The 24,642-nt window shown below is 42.2% G+C and overlaps 1 protein-coding gene across 1 annotated transcript in view; it reads left to right on the top strand.

Moving 5' to 3' along the window:
• Vat1l (vesicle amine transport 1 like) overlaps positions 1–24,642 on the top strand; it is a 167,871-nt gene that overhangs the window by 19,884 nt on the left and 123,345 nt on the right. The window contains exons 2-3 of the mRNA XM_021632097.2: positions 6,552–6,681; positions 13,236–13,451. Of these exons, the coding sequence (XP_021487772.1) occupies positions 6,552–6,681; positions 13,236–13,451 (346 nt within the window). The remainder of the gene's footprint in view (positions 1–6,551; positions 6,682–13,235; positions 13,452–24,642) is intronic.

The raw sequence follows: 24,642 nt of genomic DNA, 5'->3' as shown, positions 1-24,642 counted from the left end.
TCAAGTACCCCTGAGTGTACCAAGACTGACTACTGATCTCTGATTACTAGAGCGCACACAGACACTTATACACACATACACACATTCACCATGACACACATTTGCACCTTCACACACAAAGAAATGAATGTGTAAGTAACTGTAAAAGATTATAAGATTTTCAAATAGAAATTTCTAAGATTCGGAAGTTAAGATGAGGTGGAGCTTTGAAGACAAGCACCAGAATCAAGGCCAGGGAGACAGCTCAGTGGATAAAGCATTTGCACAATCAGGGAGCCTGAGCTGGGATCCACAGCATCCACATGAACCCTGGGTGGGCATGGTGGTCCTCTAATGTCAGCACATGCAGGAGACAAAGACAAGAGATCTCGGCGCAGGCTGACTAGCCAGGCTAGCTGAGTTGGCGAGCTTCAAGTTGAGCGAGAGAACCTGTCTCAGCAGAAAAAGTGGGACGTGAACGAGGGAAATACACAATATCAACATCGGGCCTCTATATGTATACATTGTGCTCACACACATGCAAGCATATTTGCACACACACACACACACACACACACACCCTCCCAGAAAGATAACTTAGGGAATAAATGTCACAGGGCATCCAACTGTCCAACTTGGGGGCGGGGGTGGGAATAGCAACAAACCCCAACCAGTTCGTACACTATCTCAAGTCTCAAAGATTAAAACAACCTACTCTTCTTGTATTATAATTGAAAGGGAAAGAATTGCATCTTCATATAACAAGTCTATATTATAGCAAATGAAGTGCTCAACAATAGTCCTTCTGTAATAACACACTGGGTTCTGAGGGTGATTCCTTTAGTGATCTGACTAAAGAGCATAACTGGACCAATGGCAGGCCAAGCTTTAAGAATATAGGGTGGAGATTTTGTGATCTGGATCCAGGTAAATGCAGGTTGAAGGAAGGTTGTCACCATAGTCATTGCTTAATGATCTAACATTGTTTTGACCCCACGCTCAGGTTTGAGGTTACTGACTACCTGGCAAAAGCCCTAAAATTCCTTCTTAATGCCAACACTTTCAAACTGGAGAAATAATAAACCGTAACTCGGCTGACTGGTTCATCATTTACTTAGTAGTGTCTTTTGGGGAACGGTTTGTATCTTTGTTAAGATTGTTAGCATATGAAAAATTAGCATATCCCAAATGACAAGCGATGAGGGTGTGCAGCAGTCTCCTGTGGTTTGTAAATAATACGATGCTGATTTAGCTGTCAAAAACTTAAGCTCTGAAGTCATAAAAAAACAAAAAACAAAAAACAAACAAACAAAAAAAAACAAAAGAAAGAAAGAAAGTGCATGCTTGTTCAGGTCCTATGATATGGCCGAGGATGGGATACTGGATTCTCTCATGGCCTCACTTTCCTTTTGTACAGGATGATTAAAATGGTCCCTACCTTAGTATTCACAGGTAGCATCTTCATTCTGGGAGCAATGTTTGTTGATGCAGACCACATGATGAAGACAGTGTGACTTCTCTTGCTGCCTCTCCAGTGGCCTCCCATGTGACATGCCTCACTAAATAAGGAGGGGAAATGATAGAAGCCAAGAAGGACTAGCTCCTTTTATAAACTCATGACCATGAGTGTCTCTCCCTGTCTCCCTGGGAATTAATTCTAATATTATTTTAAGTGGAAACCACAGAACAATGATCCATCAGGAGAACAGCATGAGAGATGTGGATGGCTTCAGAGGACTCAGTGATGGTTCAAAGACCATGGAATGAAATGGATAGAATCTATGTGCTTAAATACACCCAGTTGCCAAAATTTCCCCTTTGTCTTCCTGCCTTTGAATCTGAGAGCATTGATTTTTATTTACACTTGGTTTATCTTGCATTTCACAGTGTCTTGGGTTATGAAATAAGAAAGGAGCCTGAAGGCCTTTGTTAAGTCTCAGATCTGCCACACGTGCCATGTGCTGCCTTTGGCAGCTCAGTATTTTCATACGATTCTTAGCATGTGTATCTATATGATGGGGAAAATAATATTTGCCTATTCTGTTTTTGTTGGAGGTGTTATAAAGTTTAAAGAGGCTTTCATGAAAACATATTGTAAATCACGCTATTCTAAGTTAAGTATAATAAGGTAATATTATTTAAAAGGAATGTCCCCAAATGTCCCGCAATTTCCTGTTGTGACATTAGAACCCTCTTCTTATGATTACAGTTTTTTTCAGGATATTTTCCTCACATTACTGCCTTCAGTCCTTCTGGATTTTCTGTATCAAGAATAGCCCCTTATACTTAAGTTTTGACTAATAATTTAGTATGGAAGGAAAAAATAAGGGTATATATGTTAAAATTACACGTTTTTTAAAAATAGGATCATTAAGTCCTTTCAACCACATTTTGCAATGATTTCAAATGCTTGAAAAGTTGTAGTATACAACTTAACTGAGAGATGTGAGGAGTTCCTGCCACATGCTTGCACATCCACAAACTCTACTGTGCTTTCCAGGTGGTGATTGTCTGCCTATACCCACAAACTGAAAGCCAGAATAAGTTGTTCTTCCATTAAGAAAAACATTCAGTATTAGAAGCATCTAGACAGTATTTCCATCACCATCCTTGGCCCCAAGTATACTTGGGTGATTACACCTAATCATCAGCAATTCTCCCCCATGAGGGTCCAGGTAAAAATCACGTTATCCCAGAGAGAACTGAAAACCGTAACTGTGAAGCTGCATGGCTTGATGGGCCCCTGTTTTGTTTTGCTTTTGTAACCATGGAAAAAATAAAAGCACTAAGTATAATGAAATTGAGGTCAGCAGGCTTCACTCTGTGACTTTTGTTTTTGTATTTCTAAACAGTATTGCTTTGTCTTAAAAAATTAATGTTACAATGGGTGGTTGGTGATAGTGCTTGCTTAGCTTGTGTTTTTTGGTTATATGATACCAGCACCATACACAGGAGATTCAAGTAAAGAGATTCCAGGAGGAAGATGGATGAATAATAAAGGAACTCAGAGACCAGGAGGCATGACGAGGCATCACGTTTTCAGAATGTTTCCACTTCCTGACTTTTGTAGGGAGCAGTTATTTGGGGGGATAATTTACTTGCTCATATTAAAAATGGTTCCTGGGACTGAAGAGATGACTCTGCAGTTAAAGGCACCGGCTGCTCTTCTGGAGGACCCAAGTTTGATTCCCAGCACCCACATGCTAGCTCACAACCATCTGTAACTACAGTCCCAGGGGATTCAACACACTCTTCTGGCCTCCGTGGGTATCAGCCAGGCACGTGAAGATGACTCAGTAGTTAAGATTGTACCCTGCTCCTGTGAGGGACCCCAATTTAACTCCCGGAACCCATATCAGGTGACTTACAACTGCCTGAAACTCCAATCTCAGGGGGTTCCCAAGCCTCTAGACTCCTCAGGTGAACATCTTCACATGCAGACCAACCACATACACATGATTAAGAATAAACTAAAATCTATTTCTTAGAGAAAGGATAGTTATATGATAGTTGGATTTCGAATGGCCGCTCTTCGGGATTAGGCTCCCTTTGGCACACTCAGCTCCTGAGAAGTGGGAAGAGATAAGGAGTTATAGATGTTGCCCATGAACACGCACCGTCACCCAGCATGGTGGGTGGAGATGTTTCCATAAAGAGGTAGCATATTCAGAAGGCTGGGGAGGTGGCTCAGCGGGTAGGAACACTTGTTCGACAAGCTCCAGAACCTGAGTTCAAATCAATGTAACAAGCTGGGCATGGCATCATGCATGCCTGTGACCTCAGCACCAAGGGAGGCAGGTACAGCAGGATTACCAGGGCTTGCTGGCTGCCAGCCCCGGTTCAACTTCAGTGAGAGACTCTGCCTCAAGGACATAAATTGGAATGTGATAGATGTGGCCACCTAATGTTCTCTGGCCTCCGTGTAGGCATGCAAACACCTGCATATACTACACACAAAATACTACACATGCACACATACACACACATGCACACACACGCCACACGTACATGTAATGTCTGTATTCTGTAAGGACTCCAGTTTATACTATGCACGAAGTCAAATCCTTTCATGTTTATTTTTTTAAAGATAATACTGACTTAATCTGTGTGTTTCTGATTTCCTCATTTGGAAACGTACACCACAATTCATTATTCATGGGAGTATCATGGTGTTTAAAATAACAAAATGGAAATACTCAGTACACTTCACACCACAAGTTAAACTCCTAACAAGCTCGAACCATAACCATTTCAAGAGGATGTGGGAGATGCAACAGTTCCCTGATGATAGGTCACCTCTGCTGTAAAACAGACACTGGAGTGCTAGCTTCTGGGGAACAGTGGCACACCCCATGACCGGATGGAATCGCTGAATGGAAACAGTCAGCCATAGCCCTTCTCGCTGAGAGTGCAGTAGCTTGGATCTTAGCTCACAGTCACCACCCCCACTTCATGCTGAAGGTGACTGAAGACAGCTCTCCTAAGTCATATCAAGGGCACATGGAATGGAGTCTTCTCCCGCGGTGGCTGTGTCTTCAGAATGACTGAGTGATTATTTTCTGCAATTTCTCTATCAGGGTCTTGGAAAACCAGAAGTTACCACGCAAAGAGAAACAGTGAGCTGGACTGTGTGTGGGGTGAAGCGGAGTGCTTGATTTGAAACACAGAAATTATTTTTATTGTTCTGGGGGGAGGTTTTGGACAATGGACCTTCTCACAGAAGTGAAGTTTGTCCATTGCTGACGTTGTCCCATGTCATCTCTGGAGCAGTTTTTAGCACATTCCCTCTTTGATTTTAAAAAGAAGAGTGAGCCTTCCTGACATGTCCACGTACTTCCTGCCTTCTTAACTAAAAATGAGCAGTATAAGCCCAATGTTGCTTGAATAGTTTCTATGAGGCTGGTGCCGTGTTTCAGGGCTTCACTCCTCATTAATTTTCACAAGCCTGTGAAGTGGGTGCTGCCTAATCCTTGCCTTCCAGATGGGGAAACTGAGGGCAGAGAAAACGAGTTATTCAAGGTTGTGTAGTTAGAAGTGATACGCTTGAGATTTGAACTCTGTCTCCCCAGCCCCTTAAGAAACAGGACATATTGATGGAAAACATTCTGGTTAAGAAATGACAGAAAAGATTATTAACCAACAAATCGGGAAATCTATACATCCATTTCAAAACTGTTTTCATTTATGCTGGTGTTCGAAAAAGAATTTGTACTTGTGACTATTCCTTTGTTCCACGGATGTTTGAACACCTGCTTGATGGTATGACTGTGGAAACATTGCAGGCTAGGTACTGTAGAAACAAAGAAATGCCACGAGGCACACAGTTGCCTTCTAAAGCCCCCCCCCCATACAAGATACACATCATCTGAGTCAAGATGGGGAACTCAGCTCACTTATGATCAGGAGGACCTCAACACACTGTTGACTTTTCAACCTGCCTTTCAGGAAAATCATCCTCTTTTACTTCCTCCATCCTGTATGAATGGACTAATGAAGGAGAGCAAGGATGGGTAGAATAAAATGGTTGTTTTGTTTTGTTTTTATTCAAAGAGACATCACTGTGCTCAAAATAGTTCAAGTTGTTTGCGTGGCCAGATGCTGACAGACCTTGGGCTGGATGGCAAAGTTTGTTTCCCTAGATGGTGGCTAATGAAAATGAGAAGCTTATAAGAACTACATTCCCTCCATAAAAGATGCGTTCTCAACGAGATGTGATCCTCCATGCGGTTAGCAGATAAAGTTAAACGCAACTCTAAGAATAGACCTAAAACACAAAGCCATTGGGTACATTGATAGCATCAGTGAAATTGAGCATATGATTTCCTATGGCAACGACTTAGGCATATGAATTGTCATAACTGCCTCATTTTAAAAGTGATGAATTAACAGAAAATACCCTGGAAATTCTCTCATCCAGACATGACTTAGATTCTATATTCTCACATGCCTGGGACCATCTTTTGATGTCCCTTTTTCTGAGCTGCCTTCCTCCCGTAGGAACTAATACGGTCTTTTGATGCCTCCATTCACTATTGTGATTCCTGCTTATGCACAGTGCTTGCATAAATATGTGTGGTGATCGAGGAGAGGTGGCTGTTTGTCTCCAGCCCTTTTACTTTGGGTCTCCTTTCACTTTGTGTTTATTAGACTGACTGGTAGCCATAGTGTCTGGCTGCCTTCCATTTGTCTGTTTATGACCATCCCCTAGTATATTCTTTAAGCCTTTGATTAAGTGCTAGAATGTCTAATGACCTATCTAGTCAATATGTGTTTTCAGAAGACGAGTGAACACACTCTGAGGGAGGATAAAGGGCTGAATTAGAGTGTGAACTGCAACCATCTCCACTGCCAGGAAAGCATTACTTATCCGCACAGAGATAATTGAATTTTGTTTTATTGCTGATATCTAGCTAAGTGGCATTACTATTAGGGACACTTTGGCAAGAAGGATTTTAACAAAATAAAGGAGTGGAAAGGAGGGAGAAGAGGGAAGGCAGAGGGAGGGAAGAAAATGGCCTAGGAGAGTTTGGCGGGGATCTCATTTTGAATCTCTTTATGCTTGCTGTTCACAGTGGCTTGAACTTCATTGACCTGATGGTGCGACAAGGGAATATTGACAACCCTCCTAAGACACCCCTGGTGCCAGGATTTGAATGTTCTGGGATTGTTGAAGCTCTAGGAGACAGCGTAAAAGGATACGAGGTAAAGTTTTAAGTGCGACTTAAACAGCAGTAACCACCGAGAGCCTGTGAGGCAGTGGAACTGTGAAACTGTATTTGAAATGACAGCAGCCGTGTTTTACTTTGTCGTTTTGTTCTTTAGCAATATTAACCATATTCATAATGATAGGACGTTCCAAAAATCCCATGACTTCATTTGCTCACTTATTTCTTACAATTTATTTTATACCCTGTCTTGGTTTTTTCCAGCAAAAGTTTAGAAAAGTGGGCTGGACAAGTCTTGCTATATTATTTTTTTGTACTTAATATAGCTATTAAGACTATTTGGTGTTGTAGGATCTAGGTGCACAGCCCCTTGCCCTGGCTGCAGCTACTGTTTCCCACCATCTCAGGCTTAACAATCAACTATAAAACACAGAAGTAAGCTCGGGGTTACTTATTTTATGATGTGGGTCCTTAAAATATTTACCGAGTTCATATCTTTTAAGTTATCATTTATAAATCCCAAACTATTTTAGGAACAGATAAAGCATGGCTTTAGATTTTAAAAACATACCTTAAGTAAAAAAACCTTCACCCTCACAATAGGATAGAATTGTTCATGGGTTAATAATGGCTTTGGGAATGGTTTGTTCCATTATTCTGTTTTCATATACGTGTGGAATTCTCCACAATAAGACATTTCATTTTGAAAAGAATAAGATGCATCCATGACTTTTCTTACTGTTTTAATACAAACCATATACAGCTCAGTCTATAAAAACTGGAGCTCTGGGACTGGCCTGGTGGCTAGTGAAGAAAGGTGCTTGCCACCTAGCCTGCTGATTTGAATTCAATCCCTACAACATCGTGGCTGAAGGAGAGAACTTCCACACAGGTGCTCTGGCACACACACACACACACACACACACACACACACACACACGATGCCAAAATACTGCAGCAACATCAGCTGTATAAAAATTAAGAGTTCATACTCTTAAAACTCACTTACAAATCAAACCCAAGGGCTCTCACTCATAAATAAGCTCTCAGCAAGAAGGCTGGGGGACTGATACCCCAGAACACACTATAACCAGTTTTGTAGAGAAGTTATCTTTTCTCTAACCACAATGACACCCTCCACCCTGCCACACACACATATATGCAGTAAAGGTTGTTACTATTCCCTCAGGTTCAGAAGGTGCAGTAATTCTCTATGAGGCCAGAAGTAGATCCCGATTCAAGTCACCAAAGCCATTTTACACTTCCTAGCATCCCATGGCCTTTACTAATATTCCAACCCTCATACCCAATGCTACAAAATACATGCAAGCAGTGATGGGTGAATGTGAGTCCTGTAAAATCCAATGCCAAAGCTCTCTTCAACCTGACCTGCAGCCTGAAACTCATCCTCACCTCCTTGGAGCTGCACCCCACCCTAAATACCGAATGCACCAAATTCAGGTTGATGACTGCCTGGAAAGCTCATCACATTTAGTGATGTTTCCATCAAGGATTTCCAAATAATATAGGAGAAGAAAAACCCAGAAAAGGAGAAAAAAAATAAGCTTTTGATTTTTAATTTCAGCTCTACATTCTCTGTGCCGAGTAGACATTTTCACCCAGGCACACATCTCTTCCTTGAAGTGCTGCATATAGATGGATCTGTTTGTTTTTCACTCCTCCACATGGCCCAAAGGAAACTCTCACTCAGCTCATTCTGCTAGCCCTGAGCACTGAGTAAATGTCAGTAAACAGAAATGTTATTGGTCTTGGTTTAAAGGGATAACTTACCAATTACCTTACTCAATTAAAGGCACTATGACTTATTTTCTAGTCAGCCCTGGCTTAACAGTCATATCAAGCCTTCATGTCAATGCCTCTTCTGCCAGTGGTTTTCAGCTCCATGTATTTTGTTTAAGTCCCCTGTGTGTTTCCATCCAGAGTGTGATATGGGAGAAAGCCAACACTAATGTACTCCATGTGATTTTTGACTTACGATTCTTAATCATGTTAGAAATGAAATTCCATGCAGCAACATGCTCCATGGCTCTCTTGGGTTGATCAGTAGCAAAGGATTGAAAAGGTGTTGCCAGAGGCCATCAGTAAAGAGCTGATACGGGCGCCTGGTCTCACGAGCTGGTTTTATTTTTCTCATTAGAATCAACTAATTGGGTAAATATGCATATACATTTCACATACATGCGAGGATATGTGTGTGCTGATCCTGTTGTCTAGTTGTGTTTGCTATTCTGAAAATGAAATAAATGAATGGTGACAGGCTGAAGTTGAATGAGAGACCTGAGGGTAGTCACACACTTCCACCATGAAGCTCACTGAAACAGTCAATTCACTTCACTCCATGTGGTTGCTAGAGGCCATTAGCTACTCTGGAGGTACTGAGTATGTGTCTCAGTTTTCACAACTCCTAGAAGAAGAAGCCAGTGCTGAGCTCTCGTCACAATCTGGTCCAAATGCTTGCAGTGAAGCCAACACTTAACAGAGTCACTGCCAGTGGGGATGGCTTTTTGCATCTCCCTCTGCTTCTTCACTGGGCAGCCATTCCTTCTGCTTCACATAGTGGAGCAGATCTGTGCTTATCCGTATCACTGATCCATGAATCCCCGACTTTCAGAGCCAGTGTTTTCTTTGTAAACCAGATGCATGGGTTGCTCTTTTCTTGGTCTCCACGCACTGTGCCAGGTGTACTGTATCCACATTACGTCATGAACACGGTGTCCATTTCAGAGATGCGGAAAGGGACTTAAAGACTCACTTTCTGTATGCCTTCCGCTGTTGTGCACTTCCAAATAATGTTTTCTTCACAGCACTTTCCTCAAGGACAATGGGTCACTTATTCATATCTGGAGCCGAAGTTCCTGAATGCCAATCAATGATGCTGCCACTCTCCAGCTCCATGAACTTTGACAGTGATCTGACATTTCTTTGGTTTCATTTAAATGAAGATAAATACTTATGGCCATTCTTTTGTACACCAGGGCTACAACTGAACCCGTCTTAAAGGAGTTGTTGCTCTTGTTGGGTAGGGGTGGGAAGCAAACACTAAGCTACAGGGAAAGTAAAACAGTAGAATCATTTATAAGAACAATATGTAAAAACTGAACCATTTTTTTTTTAGGAAAGCTATTCATTCTTGGGAGTTGATGTTGGCCATAGCAAATTTATCACATTTTATAAACTGTAATATAAAGTGTTAGTACTCCAAATCCCCAGATGTTTCAATTTACCTAACACTTGGTGACTCATACAAACTGTTAGTGTTTGTTCTGCTGTTTCCATTTATCTTTAATGACAGTGTGCTACCTTTAAAAAAAAACAAAACAGCTTATCGTTTCAGAAAGAGTACCCTTTCCTTCCCCTTTGCATAGGGTTTGGATAAGTCAGCTTTTGATATTAGTGCAGTGTCTACCATGCCTTCATGGGGTTTGCCACAGCTTACACAACTCAAACCACATGAAGCCCTTAGCAAACCGCCTCCGTGTGCTACACATCCAGGGACACGCTCCTGTTTCACTCCACACCCAGTTTCTCTCATTCAGTTCCTGCCTGTGTGTTTCTGCGGGTCACTCCTCTACTAAGCTTTACGGCCACTAGGGTCAATAATCCTGGAAAACGGCTGGACACAAATACAATGAACTAGACTGTCAGGGAGCCTATGTAGGCATGAAAAAATAAGCAAATGAGAGTGTTCTGAATGCCTAGTCCTGTCCTTGAGTGCTCAAAGAAGTTTTAGGAAAAATAAAATTTAATCCGATCTCCAACCCCATTCTCCACCCCACCCCCCTCCCACCTAGTTCCTTCTCTCCATCTGCTTCAGATGTCTATTTTATTTCCTCTTCTGAGTGTGATTCAAACATCCTCCCTTCGGTCTTCCTTGTAACTTAGCTTCTTTGGGTCTGTGGACTGTAACATGGTTATCCTTATATCCACTTATAGGTGAATACACACTATGCATGTCTTTCTGGGTCAGGGTTACCTCACTCAGGACAATCTTTTCTAGTTCCATCCATTTGCCTGCAGAATTCATGATGTGCTTGTTTTTAATAGCTGAGTAGAATTCCATTGTGTGAATGTGTCACATTTTCTTTATCCATTCTTCTGTTGAGGGACATCTAGTTTGTTTCCAGTTTCTGGCTATTATGAATAAAGCTGGCATAAAGACAGTTGAGCAAAACTACGCAAATGAGAGTGTTCTGAGCTCCTACTCTTGTCCCCAGTGTCCACAGAAGTTTTTAGCAGAGTTTTAACCAGACTGGCTTATCTGATTCCTTTGACAACAAAATAACATGGATAAGTGACAACCCCATGAAAGTAACTTTGACACTGACAGCCCATGATATGTCACTCCATCTGAAGAGACGGAGGGCAGGAGGGCAGGAGAGGAGTGGCTAACGGGGCTGGAGATCAGGTTGGAGGGGGTGGTGATAGAACCTGGACTACATGGTCCTTGAAAGATTTTAATACATTGGTTGCAAAGGATCAAAAATGTTTTGAAATTGGGAGGTAGACATGAATATGCATCTTTGGTGATGCTAGGTTTTGTAACATGGGAAGGAAACCTTAATATCCATCAGATTCTAATTTTAGAAAATTAGAATCTCCAAAAAATTATAAAATGTATTTATGTTTAAACTTAAAGTCTGAAATATGTCCATCAAAGTGGAGAACTCCCTCTATACAGTATTCAGTGAGTCCAAGAGTACTTATAGCCACGAGAGAAGAGAAAAAAGAAGGCAAGTTTGAACCAGAGCCACAGATAAGTCTGAGCAAGGACTTCTCACCATCTAGACCAGAGAGAAGTCGGGTATGGAAGAACCTTTTTGTGTCTAAGCCATTTAACTCTCCCAAGGGGGAAAAATATGTAAGTATGAGACACATCCCTGTGTCCAGCTATCAGGTCGCTGAGGTGGTTAATTGCTCCCTAAGAGCAATAGACTAGGTTCTACATTGTCCCTGTTGCTGGTAAGGCACCAGGGTTTGCTGCCTCAGATAACTCTCCCGAATTGAGCTATCTCTGCTCCCGCGGGGAGGTCCTGATGCTGAGACAGATACGTGCAGAACACGATAGATGAGGTCCACACTATAGATGTGGACACTATTAGTGTGTCATCTAATTGTGCTCCTCTTAACCCAGGTCTGATAGGTGCCAGAGGAGACAGGTAGGTCCTTATAGACACTGTGACATCCACACACTGAGGTTATAGCAGCCTTATCCCCAAGTACACAGAAATGTCTGGTCTCGGGAAGCAGACGACTCTGGACTCTCTTGGACCACATCAACCCTTTCACACAGAAAAACCTGATCTTTACCCTTGGACCAATGTCTGAAATATCACTGTGCTCATGCCATCAGCTTAAAAGTTTATTTTCTACTAAAATATTCCTTCCAAATGGAGTTGCCTCCTGAGCCCTGCCAATCAAGGTATTTGCCACCTGCAATTTTTTCAGAGAATATGAAACAATTTAAGAGTAGGAATTGTAATTCATTTGCCACAGTATCACCTGTTCTTGGAATTTAAGACTGAGAGGTGACTTTTATAAACAATTATGGCAGGAGAGCATTGTGGTGTCATGAAAAGATATATCCAGGTTAGAGACATAATGTACCCTCAGTTTCAATGTGTGCATAGTGGTGCTGATAACCCTGAAAGCTGTCATGGAGACTAAATAACTGAAGTAATATGAAAAGTAGCGCTCAGTATATAATTATTTTTGTTCAGTAAATGGGTTCTTCTGTTGCAATCAAATGTGCAAATGTAACAACCTCTCATGAAGAGGAATTCATTTCTAGCCATAGTGTAAGTCCAAGGGATCTTGGACATGAGGGCTAAGAGAAGCCTTATAGGAAGGACACAAACAGCAGTATGGAAAGGGGAAAGGAAGGATTGCGTCATCCTTCTACCTTCATCAGGTGTGCTGATACTGCTCAAGCTTCCACTACCACCTAGAGTCCTCAGAATTCTTCCCCAGAATACAAGGTCACAGCTCTGTTAACAGAATGCTTATCTATCATGAACAAGGCCCTGGGTTCAAGTCCTCAACACTGTATAAAACCAGACATGATGGCACATGCCTAAAATCCCATTTCTCAGAAGGTGGAAGCATGAGGCTCAGAAGTTCATGCTCATTCTCAACTACCTAGCAAGTTTTAGGCCATGCTAGAACACATGAGACTGTTTAAGAAGAAGGAGGAGGAGGAATGAGGGAGGAAGTGAAGGAGGAAAAGGAGAACTATTCCAGGGGAAGAATGAGTTTTCCCAAAATCATGGCTGTGAGAGGAGACGGCAGCAGGGAGCAAGGTGGGTAAGAGCTCTTGACGGCTCATTAAACATTGATGTTATTTAGAGTTTACTTGAGTTTTTACTACAAATGTATAGGAAAGTGTTTGTTTCATCTAAGAACAAATATGAAAATCATAAGGATTTCTATAGAGCTCACAGTATATGAATTGGGAGAACAGCCTATGTGTGTTATGTAAGAGAAACTACGCATGTTCTGTACCATGGACAGCTCCTGGCGAGCCTGGCGCTTGTTCTCAGAACTCCATTTCACCTTGTATTTCTTTATTCCCAGATTGGAGACCGTGTGATGGCATTTGTCAACTACAATGCCTGGGCTGAGGTGGTCTGCACGCCCGTCGACTTTGTCTACAAGATCCCAGATGACATGAGTTTCCCCGAGGCCGCTGCTTTCCCCATGAACTTCGTCACCGCTTACACGATGCTCTTTGACATCGCCAACCTCCGGGAAGGGATGTCCGTGCTCGTGCACTCAGCTGGTGGAGGGGTGGTAAGTTTGCTGCTTGTGGTTCTGTTACTTCCAGGTAGCGATGGTACAGAGGGAGTTGAAGTTGACAATGTGATACTTACGTGCTTTTGGTCATTGGTAGGAATAACCTACAACAGTGGTGGCACCTGAGTGAATAGCAGAAGCCTTTAGAGATGACTGTAGTGGGGTTAAGCCTCAGCGACGGTGTCTCTGTGGCTTAGAGTGTTCTCAGAATGTCATGTGAGAACACAGTGGTCTCAGGCATGGTTTTTGTAGAGAGACACAGAGTCTTGGCATCATAGTAAAGTGCCATGCTGATCACTGTGAGATACCTATACAAGGCACATCCTACTGAAACCATATAAAATGCCAAGAGAGTGGACAATGTCCTTTTCAGTTAATTGCAATGTCTGACATTACTCCTATAGTAACATTATACTTCACTTGTGCTCTGGTTTACTTTCTTAAATGGGGGGAAAAAAGGACAGAGATTGACCTGTCACACTGAGAATTACACAAGAACCTTAGGTGACCCAGGAGGAAGTATTCTGTGTGTAATCTTTCAGATTTATCTTTGCCAAGTGGGACAATGAATGAAATAAAAAATTCTGCTCTATAGTTCAGGTATGGTGAGTTTTCCTTCCATGGTTTCAGTGTGTCTTGGTGCTTATATCCAATGCATACAGTATGTCCTTCACATGGACAAATACTAGGCTTGGCATGTTCTCCTGAGGTTTGCCTGGAATGTCTATCATTCTGAGAGTAGGTGGTATGTCTCACTAATTCAAAAACTGCTCATTAAGCACGTGCCATGCTCTAGACTCTATGGATGCCCAGATTCAGAGGAGAAACTACAATATAACAGAATTTGAAAGGTTTCTGAAGTTGTGGTTCTGCTTGGTGGCTTCAGAGATAAGTTCTTACAGCTGAGTCTATCGCAAATATTTTCTCAGGAGGTTTTGTTCATATTGATTTAAAAAAAATTGGCTTTTTACAATTTTCTGAAGTGTAAAGAAAATTGTGTATGTGTGTGTGTGTGATCCAGAAGTTGACGTTGGATCATCAAGTGTTTTCATCAGTAGTTCTTTATTTTTTGAAATAAAATCTGTCACTGAACCTAAAGCTCCCAATTTACCTAGGCTGGCTGGCCAGCAAGCCCCAGGTATCTGTCTCTATCTCCCCTGCACTGGAATTATAGGAACCACTACACCCTGTTTTTTAACACAGATGCTGGGGATGGAATCCAGGTCCTCATGAATTACTCCCGGATTCCACTTTACTAGAGTCATTTCCCAACCCATGATTGTCATTTCTGCATTTCCTCTATGAAAAAAAGCAAAAAGCAACAAACAAACACAAGCTCACATCCAAAAGTAAAGCTATGAAAATTTCAGAATATCATAAGAAGAGATCTTTAATCTCATTAACAAATTTACTGATGTCTTTTGATGAGTAAAGATATAATAAGAACTCAATGCTCCCTAGAAAAGAGATGGATTTCCATTCTAGCTATTCTGCTAAGAGCCAAGCAAGATATTTAGAAAGCTAGCATTTATGGTCTTAGTGTGTTCTGCATACAGAGCATGGGGATGTTTTCACATTGCCAGCAGAAGCACTCATCTGTATGGTGATGCTGGCTTCACTCTTGCCAAGAGTTGTCAGTGTGACGGACAGTTCATCACACCCACTTGTCAATTTGATTGGCTCTTGGATCAACTAAAATTCAAGCTCTTGGCCATTACTAGGACTTTCTTGATCAGATTATTTTAATAATGAAGGCCACCCTAAATGTGGGCAGCATCTTTCAAGGGCAACCTAGATTAAAAAGAAAAGATATGGATGACAGAAACCTTGCTTCTTGTCTGCTTGCCTCCACTCTTATTAGCAAGTCCATCTATCTTATTGATACAGCACTTTTTTTCAATGATAATAGGACAGTTTCTTCCAGCCTCTAATGTAGGCTAATGCCCAGTAGCTCTCCTAAAATCTTTTAGGCCTTCAGCATCAGATTGGTGCTGTTGAGAAACCCAGTCTCATGGACTGAGCAAGCAAGTAAGTAGCATTTCTCTGTGGTCTCTGCTTCCTCTCTCCAGGTTCCTGCCTTGAGTTTCTGCCCCAACAACCCTCAGTGACAAATTGTTACCTAGAATTGTAATCTAAACAAACCTTTTTTTTTTATCACATTGTTTTTGGTTAGGATGTTTTATCATAGTAACAGAAAGAGAGCTAGAACAGTCTGTTTGTATATCACAGTACCAATTTTTCCTTTTTCTATTTGTGCTTACAAATTATTTCTATTTGTTTAAGGATAAAAAGAAAAAAAAATCTTGGGAATGCACCATCATTTTTACACTGCCTTATTCTGGGGTTGCAGATATGACAAATAATAACTAAAATGAGAAAGAGGTAAAGGACTTAGAAAAAGAGGACAATAAGAGGAGGAAAATAGGTTAATGGCATGACACCATCTGGAGTATGTTAAAGCTTTGTTTGAGATGGACAACAATTTTCTCTGTTGGTTTCATACTGACTGGTGAAAATATGGGAAAATGATCATCCATGTAAGCAAGCAATGTTCAGTTGATGGAAACAACCCCATTAGAGAGAAAAATACTGGTTTGGAGACTAGGGGGCTCTTCATCTGTGGCTTCTCACAAGGAACATATGTGGGAAAGCCAAGAGAATCCTCTCCAGAGCTGCTTCAGCAAGTACAGTATCTCCATGGAGTCTCCTTATTCTGTGTTCCCAACGCTGTCTAATAGCAATGAAGTAAAATAAAATTTACTGAGAGTCAACCTGCTGGGACCTCTTGGTGGCTTGGGTTCATCTTTGGACAGATTTGAAGATGTGGTTGTGCCTCCTGTCTCTCTAGAGGAAGCCTTCCATGAAGAACACTTCTCCCAAACCAAATTAGTACGTGCAGGGAAGTAATTCAGGGTCACCATTAAAGGACAGAGTGTGGCCTGGGGACATACTTACATATACAGACAACCATTCCAGCTGGGCAGGAATGACGCTGTCTTTCAGAAATTAAGTTTGGCCAGGTAAAGGCCTGCACCACCTCTATTCCACACTGGGGAAATGAGTGAGTCCTCAAACTTAGAACCAGATTCCTCCCAAGACAATGGCCAGTAACTCTGCAGTGGCCATATGGAGCCCCCTAAAGGCAATTACACTTGCCTTGTCTGTGACACCCTTGGAGAGGAATGGAGGTACTCCCAACATGGTCAAAGCCACCCTGTGTACATTTGCTCTGGTAGACAGGATAATAGCTCCTGAAGACACCAGGAGCTTTTGTGTTTCCTTACATACCAAGGGGAAGTTACAATCTGACTAGGGTAAAAGCCTTGAGATGGAGAAGTTATCTCCTACTCTGGCCGATCCAGTGTAATTACAAGTTTTTGAAAGGGAGTAGAAACGTCATAGAAGTTTAAAAATGCTACCGTGTACTTTTACTGACAGAGTGGGTCTATGAGCCAAAGAAAGCAGGTGGCCTTTAGATGCTGAAAGAGATACAGAATCTTGAGCCCACAGAAAGAAACAACTCTATCAACATTTTGCTTTCAGCTGAGTGAAATCCATTTAGGATGTGAAATTTCCAGAGGCATAATAGAAGAAAGACATGTTTTATGAGCTCTAAGTTTGTAATAATTTGTCACACAGGCTATTTTTTTTTCTTGGACTGCCCCTCACAGTGGAGATCCCACTGTGGCTTAACAGAGGCACAGCAAGCAATAGAAGAGTTACAATTTGTACCATTCTCTGGATGGTTCTAAACCTATTCTTTTTCCACTCAGACACCCAGAATGCTCAAGAACATAGGCTGTTCATTTTCATGTTTTCACTTACTCAAAACTGGGGAAATGACTCAGTCAGTAAAAGGCTTGCCATGCAAGCATGAGGACCTGAGTTTGATCTCCAGAACCTACACAGGTGCACACACACACACACACACACACACACATGCTACTATCTAATCAGTTTTCAGGAATAAGTACAGACATTTAAAAAGCTGTTAAGACTGTTGCCCAGGTATACATATTCTATCCTGATATTGATGTGAAGGTACAAATTAAACCTCATTAGATAAAACTGCCTAAATTGGGTTTCTATAACATATACAGTCCCCATAGTGCCAAGAGTCTCGTTAGCCTTAAAGGTTGGAGTGGAAAATGCTCAGGTAGCTCATAAAGAATTCCAACCTGAGCTGTGACTTTATGGAACATTATTGGGCATTGGGAAATAATTCAGACCAGAGCAGGATGTGTGGTCACTGGAGTGGCCCAAGTGTATCCACTGTTCCACACAAGCCTCGGACACATCAATTTCCTCGGACTATAGCATGACCAGATGGCCTGAGATGGTGAGGCCCCTAATCAAATCCTGAGAAACTGGTAGAAAATTGGTTCATGAGCCCTAAAAACGAAAATAACAAAATAAGCAACGGTGTGGGACTCGTGTTAGTTGCTGTGTAGGCTCTGCTGCAGTCCTACTCAGTATGGCTTGCTGATGAAGCGCCTGAGTTTGGGCACTGTAATTCAGGGTGTGTGCCAGTTCTGGATGAGGCATGACTGCTACTGGGAAGCCATTGTCACATTCAATGCTCTCTACTTCAGGACTTTTCTTTTTCTATTTTCCTCATATCTGAGTGGTGACCACCTCCCCATGTCAGTGAGTGTCCTGATCTGCATCGGGCAGATGATGTGGGAGTTGGTCCTCATTTGACAGATATAGGAGCTGGTGGATAGGGAAATGACAGTGGTATGACTGTCTGAGTCACAAAGCGCTGCAGACCTCTTAACCCTGTGTTTCATGTTCTCGAAGCTCTACCACCTGGCCCCTAGCATCAGAGAGATGAGGAAATAAGACGGGGTGACCTTACAGAGTTCTGTAAAGGACTTCAGGAAGATGGTGCCAGACCAGCATCTCCCTCTCCTACAGGCTTCCAGCCACACTGACCTGTTCATGCTTTTCACAGCACACCAAACACTCTGAACATCTGTGCTTTCTCATATCCTGTTTCTTCTCTCAAGAATGATCTCCCTGCCTAATTCAAATGTCACCTTGTCCTCTGAGAAGTCTTTCAGCAGTCTGTGTTTAGGTAAACGCTTGTGTGGAAGCTGCAGAAGAATACTTACAGCTTTTCCTTTGTATGTGGGTTCACCTGAACAGTGTTTCATAGTATTACCTAGCAGGAAGCATGTGTGATTATGTGATCAAAAAACCCTGAATTGAACACTCAGCTCTGTCTTCCAATAGCTGAGAAAATCAGATCTTTCCCATGAGTCTTGGAAAAGAAAGCACAGTTTAACTTTCAGCTAACTGGCTGCAGCTCAAAGTCTATACTCCATTCATTATAGATGAGGCATCTTCCAGCATCATTTAAACCCTTGAAAAGGAGAAACCACAAAAGGAAAGGGGAGTCACTAGTAGGGTACCCTAAGTCTTCACTATAGCACCCCACAGTCCCTGGCACAGATGGTTTCCTGCAACTGAGTTATTTGTGATTCTATAGCATGAAACCTTGAGAACACGGAGGAAAGCGTCTCAGTGTGTTAAAGAATTTAGGTGTGTAAAATGATGCCTTTGTTTCTCTTCTGATTTAAAAAAAACTGATGAAAAGGGTGCTTTAATTTAAAAAAAAAATGCAGACAACAGCAGCTTAAGGGAGAAAGGTGTTTTGACCCAGAGTTCAATGGCACTGTCCATTATGGTACAGAAGTCATAGCAGCCGGAGAAGGAAGCAGCTAGTCACTGTATATCCACAATCAAAAAACAGACTAGTTCATGCTGTTATCAGCTCCCTTCCTCCATTTATACAGTCCAGGACCCTAACTAGGGAATTCTGCCACCCACAGTGAGCAAGTCTTCCCATCCCAATGCAGCCAAAATAGTCCCCCATAGCCATGGTCCAGAGACCAGTCTCCTAGGTGACTCTAGGCTCTGTCAAAATGACAGTTGACACTAACCATCACAGGAAGACAGACCATCTCAGCAAGAGTCACTTTTGCTATGGGACTTTTTTTTTTCAATGCTGTGTAGTTGGTCTTTCTAAAGATTTCAGCCTACTGTGGTGGGGAGGGCATGGTAGAGCAAAGATCATGTCAAAGCAGCCGTTAATTGTCTCTGTGGAGGTTTCAGTTTAGAAGGGCATTTAGTTGAAAACAAAACCGTGATTGATCATGAAAGGCACTAACATTGAACCAGCTACTCAAGCCTACATCCTAAGAGCTATAGTTAGTTCTTCTCTGACATGCTGTCCTTTCCAAACTGTATGATTCACCCATTTGTTTACTCACACATTCATCACCTAAACTGTGAAAATCCACTTAGTTCAAGACATTGAATTATGTACTAGCAAATGTACAAAGAATAAGATAGATTCTCCTCTTTCAATGACAAGTCCCATAAATCAAATGTGGACACATAAATCTATGATTGCATAGATAGCATTGCTGTGGGCTTGGGAAGAGATGCATGCCAACATGAGTGTTTATAACAGAGAATAGACCTGGGATAGAGCAGGGTGTGGAATCAGGAAAGTGACTTCTTCATGTGGGTACCATCTGCACTTTACTCTAAGGATGGAGGGTGAACTGGATCATGGTGGAAGCAGAAGATCTCTGTGAGAAGTGTGTTTAGAATGAGCTAGAATACAGCTGTCATCTCAGCATTCCTATGGTGAGATCAGAGGCAGAGGCCGAAGCAGAGTCATGAATCCCCTGAAGCCAACACTTATGGACCAACTCTCCTGGTGTAAGCAGAGATGAACAAGCAAAGAATGCTATCCCAAACAAGGCAGAAGACGTAGACTGACTCCCAAGGTTGTCCTCTGACATCCACGTGCTGACCATGGCACACACATGCACAGAGACATAGGCATGAGCGCAGGCAGCCTTATTAGAAATGGAGGTTGGCTGATCTTTTTATAATGAGTGGAGGGAATGCCTTTGGTTAAAGTATTCCAGACAATAGAGTATGTTCTATGTCCACCAACCTCTCTCCATCTGTCTTAGCTTGGTTTCCGTTGCTGCAGTAAATATGACCCAAAGCAACTTGGGAAGAAAAACAAGTTTTTTCATCTCACAGGGCACAACCCATTGTTGGTAGAAGTTAGAGTAGAAGCCAAAGAAAGGCAGGAACTCAACAGGGCAGGAACTCAAGGGCAAAACCATGGAGGGGGCTGCTTACCTGCTTATTGTTTGTGGCTCATGATCAGCTAGCTTTCTTACACAACCCAGGACCACCTGCCCAGTGCTGGGACTATCCACATCAATCAAGATAATGGCTTATAGACATGGTTCAAGGCCAGTGCAACTAAAGTAAAATTTTAAACTGAGGTTCTCACTTAAAACTCTAGGCTATGTTGTAACTGAAGCAAACCAGGGCCCATCCTTCTGCTATTGCATTGTGGATCCAATATCACTCACTAGGTTACTGCTCTTTAGCTGTTTCCTGCTCACAAGGCCCCCTCTTATTATTTTTGAAATTTCTGTCTTTGTGTGAAAATGAAGTGTGTGGGTGCATGTATGTTTCTGTGCATGTGTGTGCATGGTCAGCCTGTGGAAGACCGAGAACAACCTTGGGAGTCGGTCTTTGTCTTCTACCTTGTTTGAGACAGCATTCTTTGGTTGTTAATCTCTGCTTACACCAGGAGGTTGGCCCATAAGCTTTAAGGGATTCATCTGTCTCTGCCTCTGATATCACCATAGGGATGCTGAGATGACAGATGTATTCTAACTTACTTTCCATACTTGACTGTTAAATGGATTCCGGGGACTCAAATTTAGGTCACCATGCTTGCAGGCCATGGACTGTAACCACTGAGCCATGTGTCCAGCCCCATCCCTCTTTGTTCTTTTAGCCCTGTGCTTTGTGGCTGGAATGGTTCTACAAGCTACCATTCTGCTCCTGTACTCCTTTGCTGGAATCAACAGTGGAGATAGCAGGGAGGGATAATTAGGGTTATTCTCAGTTTAAGCTCAGCATCCTTACCTTCTTGATGTATGCTGCCTATATTGTCAGGATTCTCCTGTGGCTCCTATCTGGCCACGTCTCTTAGGTCTTTACCTCAGTGGTACAGAAGGACTTTCAGCATCCAAAAAGGGCAGGGGTAGCATGGCTAGCTGACCACCCAGCTCCATGCTTCCCTCTGTGTGAGAAGCCGCACAACCAGGAGTTGCTTTTTAAGCTGGCCCGACTATGCCCCACCCTCAAATCTAGCTGGGATGATGTGCTGATATTTGGGCTGATGGTGGGCATAGACAGACTCTCTATAATAGACATCACTTCCAAACCTGTCTCTTCCATCATAATTATCTATGATTTTTCTCCCCAGTATATTGAGGGTGTTGAGTTCAACCCAAGAGACATTCTGAACCTGGTATTGTTCCACCAACACAGAACCCTGAAAATTTTTGCAATCTTCCGTGGCCCCACCCATTCTCTGTCCCACAGATGGACTTCATGTAAGCAAGGGGAGGAAGAGAAACCGCTACCACTAAACCAATCAGATTTCCTAGGATCTCTTGTTCCAGCTGCCTGCATTCCCTGAAGTCCTTGCACGATGTGTCTGGTGCTTGTGTCTCCCAATCTGCATCTTCCCTCTCCTTGGGCTTTTCCAAGGTCAACAATTCTTATCTGAGCACTGTAGTCAGAAGGTCTGGGTGCAAAGCCCAGTGCCTTGAACAACTATTTAACATCTCAATTTCCTCAGATGTATGATAGGGATGTATAGTAGGAATCTAAGCAATGTAACTATTACTTAGAAGCTCTCTATTTGTGCTAAATGAGCTGACAATTAATTCAGAAAACCAGGTATAGAGTATTAGCAATGATTAAGTGAGGATCAACTTACCTCATCTAATCCCCTCATCCCAGAAAACTCATATCTCACTGTTTTTGTGCATATTCACTGCTTCACAAAGACAGTAAATATTTGCATACCAAAAAACTCACCACTTGAAAAATATTCTAGATGAAGTGTTTGTTAAGAAGCCCTGCCACTGAATTAATCCTAGATTGAAAATAACATCCCCATAATTCTTGTAAAATTTAATCTAGTATGTTGTTTTCAGGAAGGATAGGGAGGAGGTAGGCTCTGGTTCATGCCAGCCAATGTTTTTCTAAGACATTGTGATCTGCATCTGGCATGTATAGCAGGTGAACGAGATCCATTTTCATAGCATCTGTGACTGTCCTTCCCATCACACCTCCACCATCCCATGGCCCAGTTCTCCTGAGTCCTTAGTCTTCTTCAGGGATCCAAAGAGCAGCCACATACAGAGCATCAGAGTGCTGGAAGAAGCCAAAACCATCATCACTTTCTGCCAGTCACCAGCTACACATTAGATGCTTTGAAACATTTATTTCCTGTTAAGTTCTCGCTGTTGGACTTGATGTAATATCAAGGAAAAGAGACTGTGAACCCTCAGCTTAAATACGTCTGTTTAGTTCTTGTTTTATCTTCCAAACCGTTCCATCTGTAGAGTGGGAATAAGAGTACTGGTAGTTATGGGTGAACCTAGATCAGCACTTGTCAGATTACCAACACCAACAGAACTTTAGCTCCCAGACTAAGGGTTTCAATGTTGTTTCCAAAGTCCATTAGTCAGAGGGCTAAGTTGATCCTAGTATCCAGGGCTTGGGAATCCCCAAACCAGTGCTCTTGCCACCAGTTTGCCCCAAGAACAACAGCTTCAGAAACACCTACATCTCTCTTCATTTTTCTCCGCCTACTTTACTTTGTGCCATAGAATAAGGGAGATTTTTTTTTTTCGGTGGCGAGACACTTGGTCCCTCAGGGCCTTCAATGATAGGAAGCAGAACTGCTAAAAATTTAAAGAGAACAAAGTGGCTCTGCCATGTCCTTCATAAATAATTGACACCACCAGGATTAACTGCATCCTTACATCAGCAGAAAGGGCCAGGACCGGGGTTGAGACCTCCTCTAACTGCCAGCCCTGGGAGACTAGCACTCGCTTTCCTAAATGTCCGGCATGCTCCCTGAGATACATGATGGAACAGGGTTCCTCACTCCCAGTCCTCAGAAACATTTGATGACAACATCTAGAATGGATTCCTTATGCCACAAACATGCTTTATATCAGATAGCTAGTAAACACATTAGATATATTGATATTAAACATGTTACACAGATAGATCTAAATAAATTACTGGCATAGGGAATATTTATACTTTTCTAAGCTCTGTCTATGTCTGGCAAAGCCTTACTTGAGCTCTATTCTAGTTGCTTTTAACTCCTGCACATAAATCATGATTAGCTTGAAGAACTACCTTTATCATAAATATTGTAAAGGTTGAGCTTGGCTTCAGAGGCAGGATCCATTCACTCAATATTAGCTCTTGAGAATGGATATACTAAAGTAGATGGAGTGCTATAATTTCCATTTATTGTTTGTGAGACAGAAACTGTTAAAGTTCTGTTTTAGTAGGGGAAACTGAGGCATAGAAAGGTGCCTTGGATGTTAGGGGTTACATTGTGCTATTAATGAGAACTGGTATGTGAACTGTCTGTGATTCAAGGATTTAAAGTGTTAGGCTGTGCAGATTTAAAGAGTGGGCTGTGCTGTGAGCAGCCTTGTTTCCACTTGGAGTGAGATGTGATATTCTCCTCCTTGCATTTTGTTTTGGGCACTCTTCTTCTAAGCTGAGAATAATCTTGGCCCATACATGAGCTTCAAGAGGCGGGAAGACTCAGCAGATGATGCCTCAAGGAACATGGTCAACACTCCTCGAGCTTCCCTTGACTTCACCATTCCATCTGAAATTAAACGCCCCATTGCCACTTCCGTGAAGGCAAGGGCAGTGCCTTTCCTTCGTTCCCAAATCTTGCCCATTGAGCCCACATCAAGCACATTAGTGTAGCAGAACTGCCAAAATTATATTTAGAGGAAGTATAAAGAAATCATAAGGCGGTGGGAGAACAAAAAGGCCAAAAGGTAAACAAAACCTCTGTTGTAGAAAAAGTCCAGACTCTGAAGACAAAGTTGGAGTTCATCCTAGCTTTTCTAGTTTCTAAGCAAGACACCAGGAGCAGAGTGACTTCTTTGGACCTGGTGTTTTCATCTGTAAGAATGCAGCTATGTCTGCCTGTGGCTCTTATATGGTGTTTTATAAAGAACACCATTTTGTATTTGGATTGTCATGCGCTCCAGCACATAAAAGATACACATGCTAGTTGCCATTATTA

Source organism: Meriones unguiculatus, chromosome 10, assembly GCF_030254825.1.
Source record: "Meriones unguiculatus strain TT.TT164.6M chromosome 10, Bangor_MerUng_6.1, whole genome shotgun sequence".
NCBI classification, from domain to species: Eukaryota; Metazoa; Chordata; class Mammalia; order Rodentia; family Muridae; genus Meriones; species Meriones unguiculatus.
This window is presented reverse-complemented; position numbering and strand designations above follow the sequence as displayed.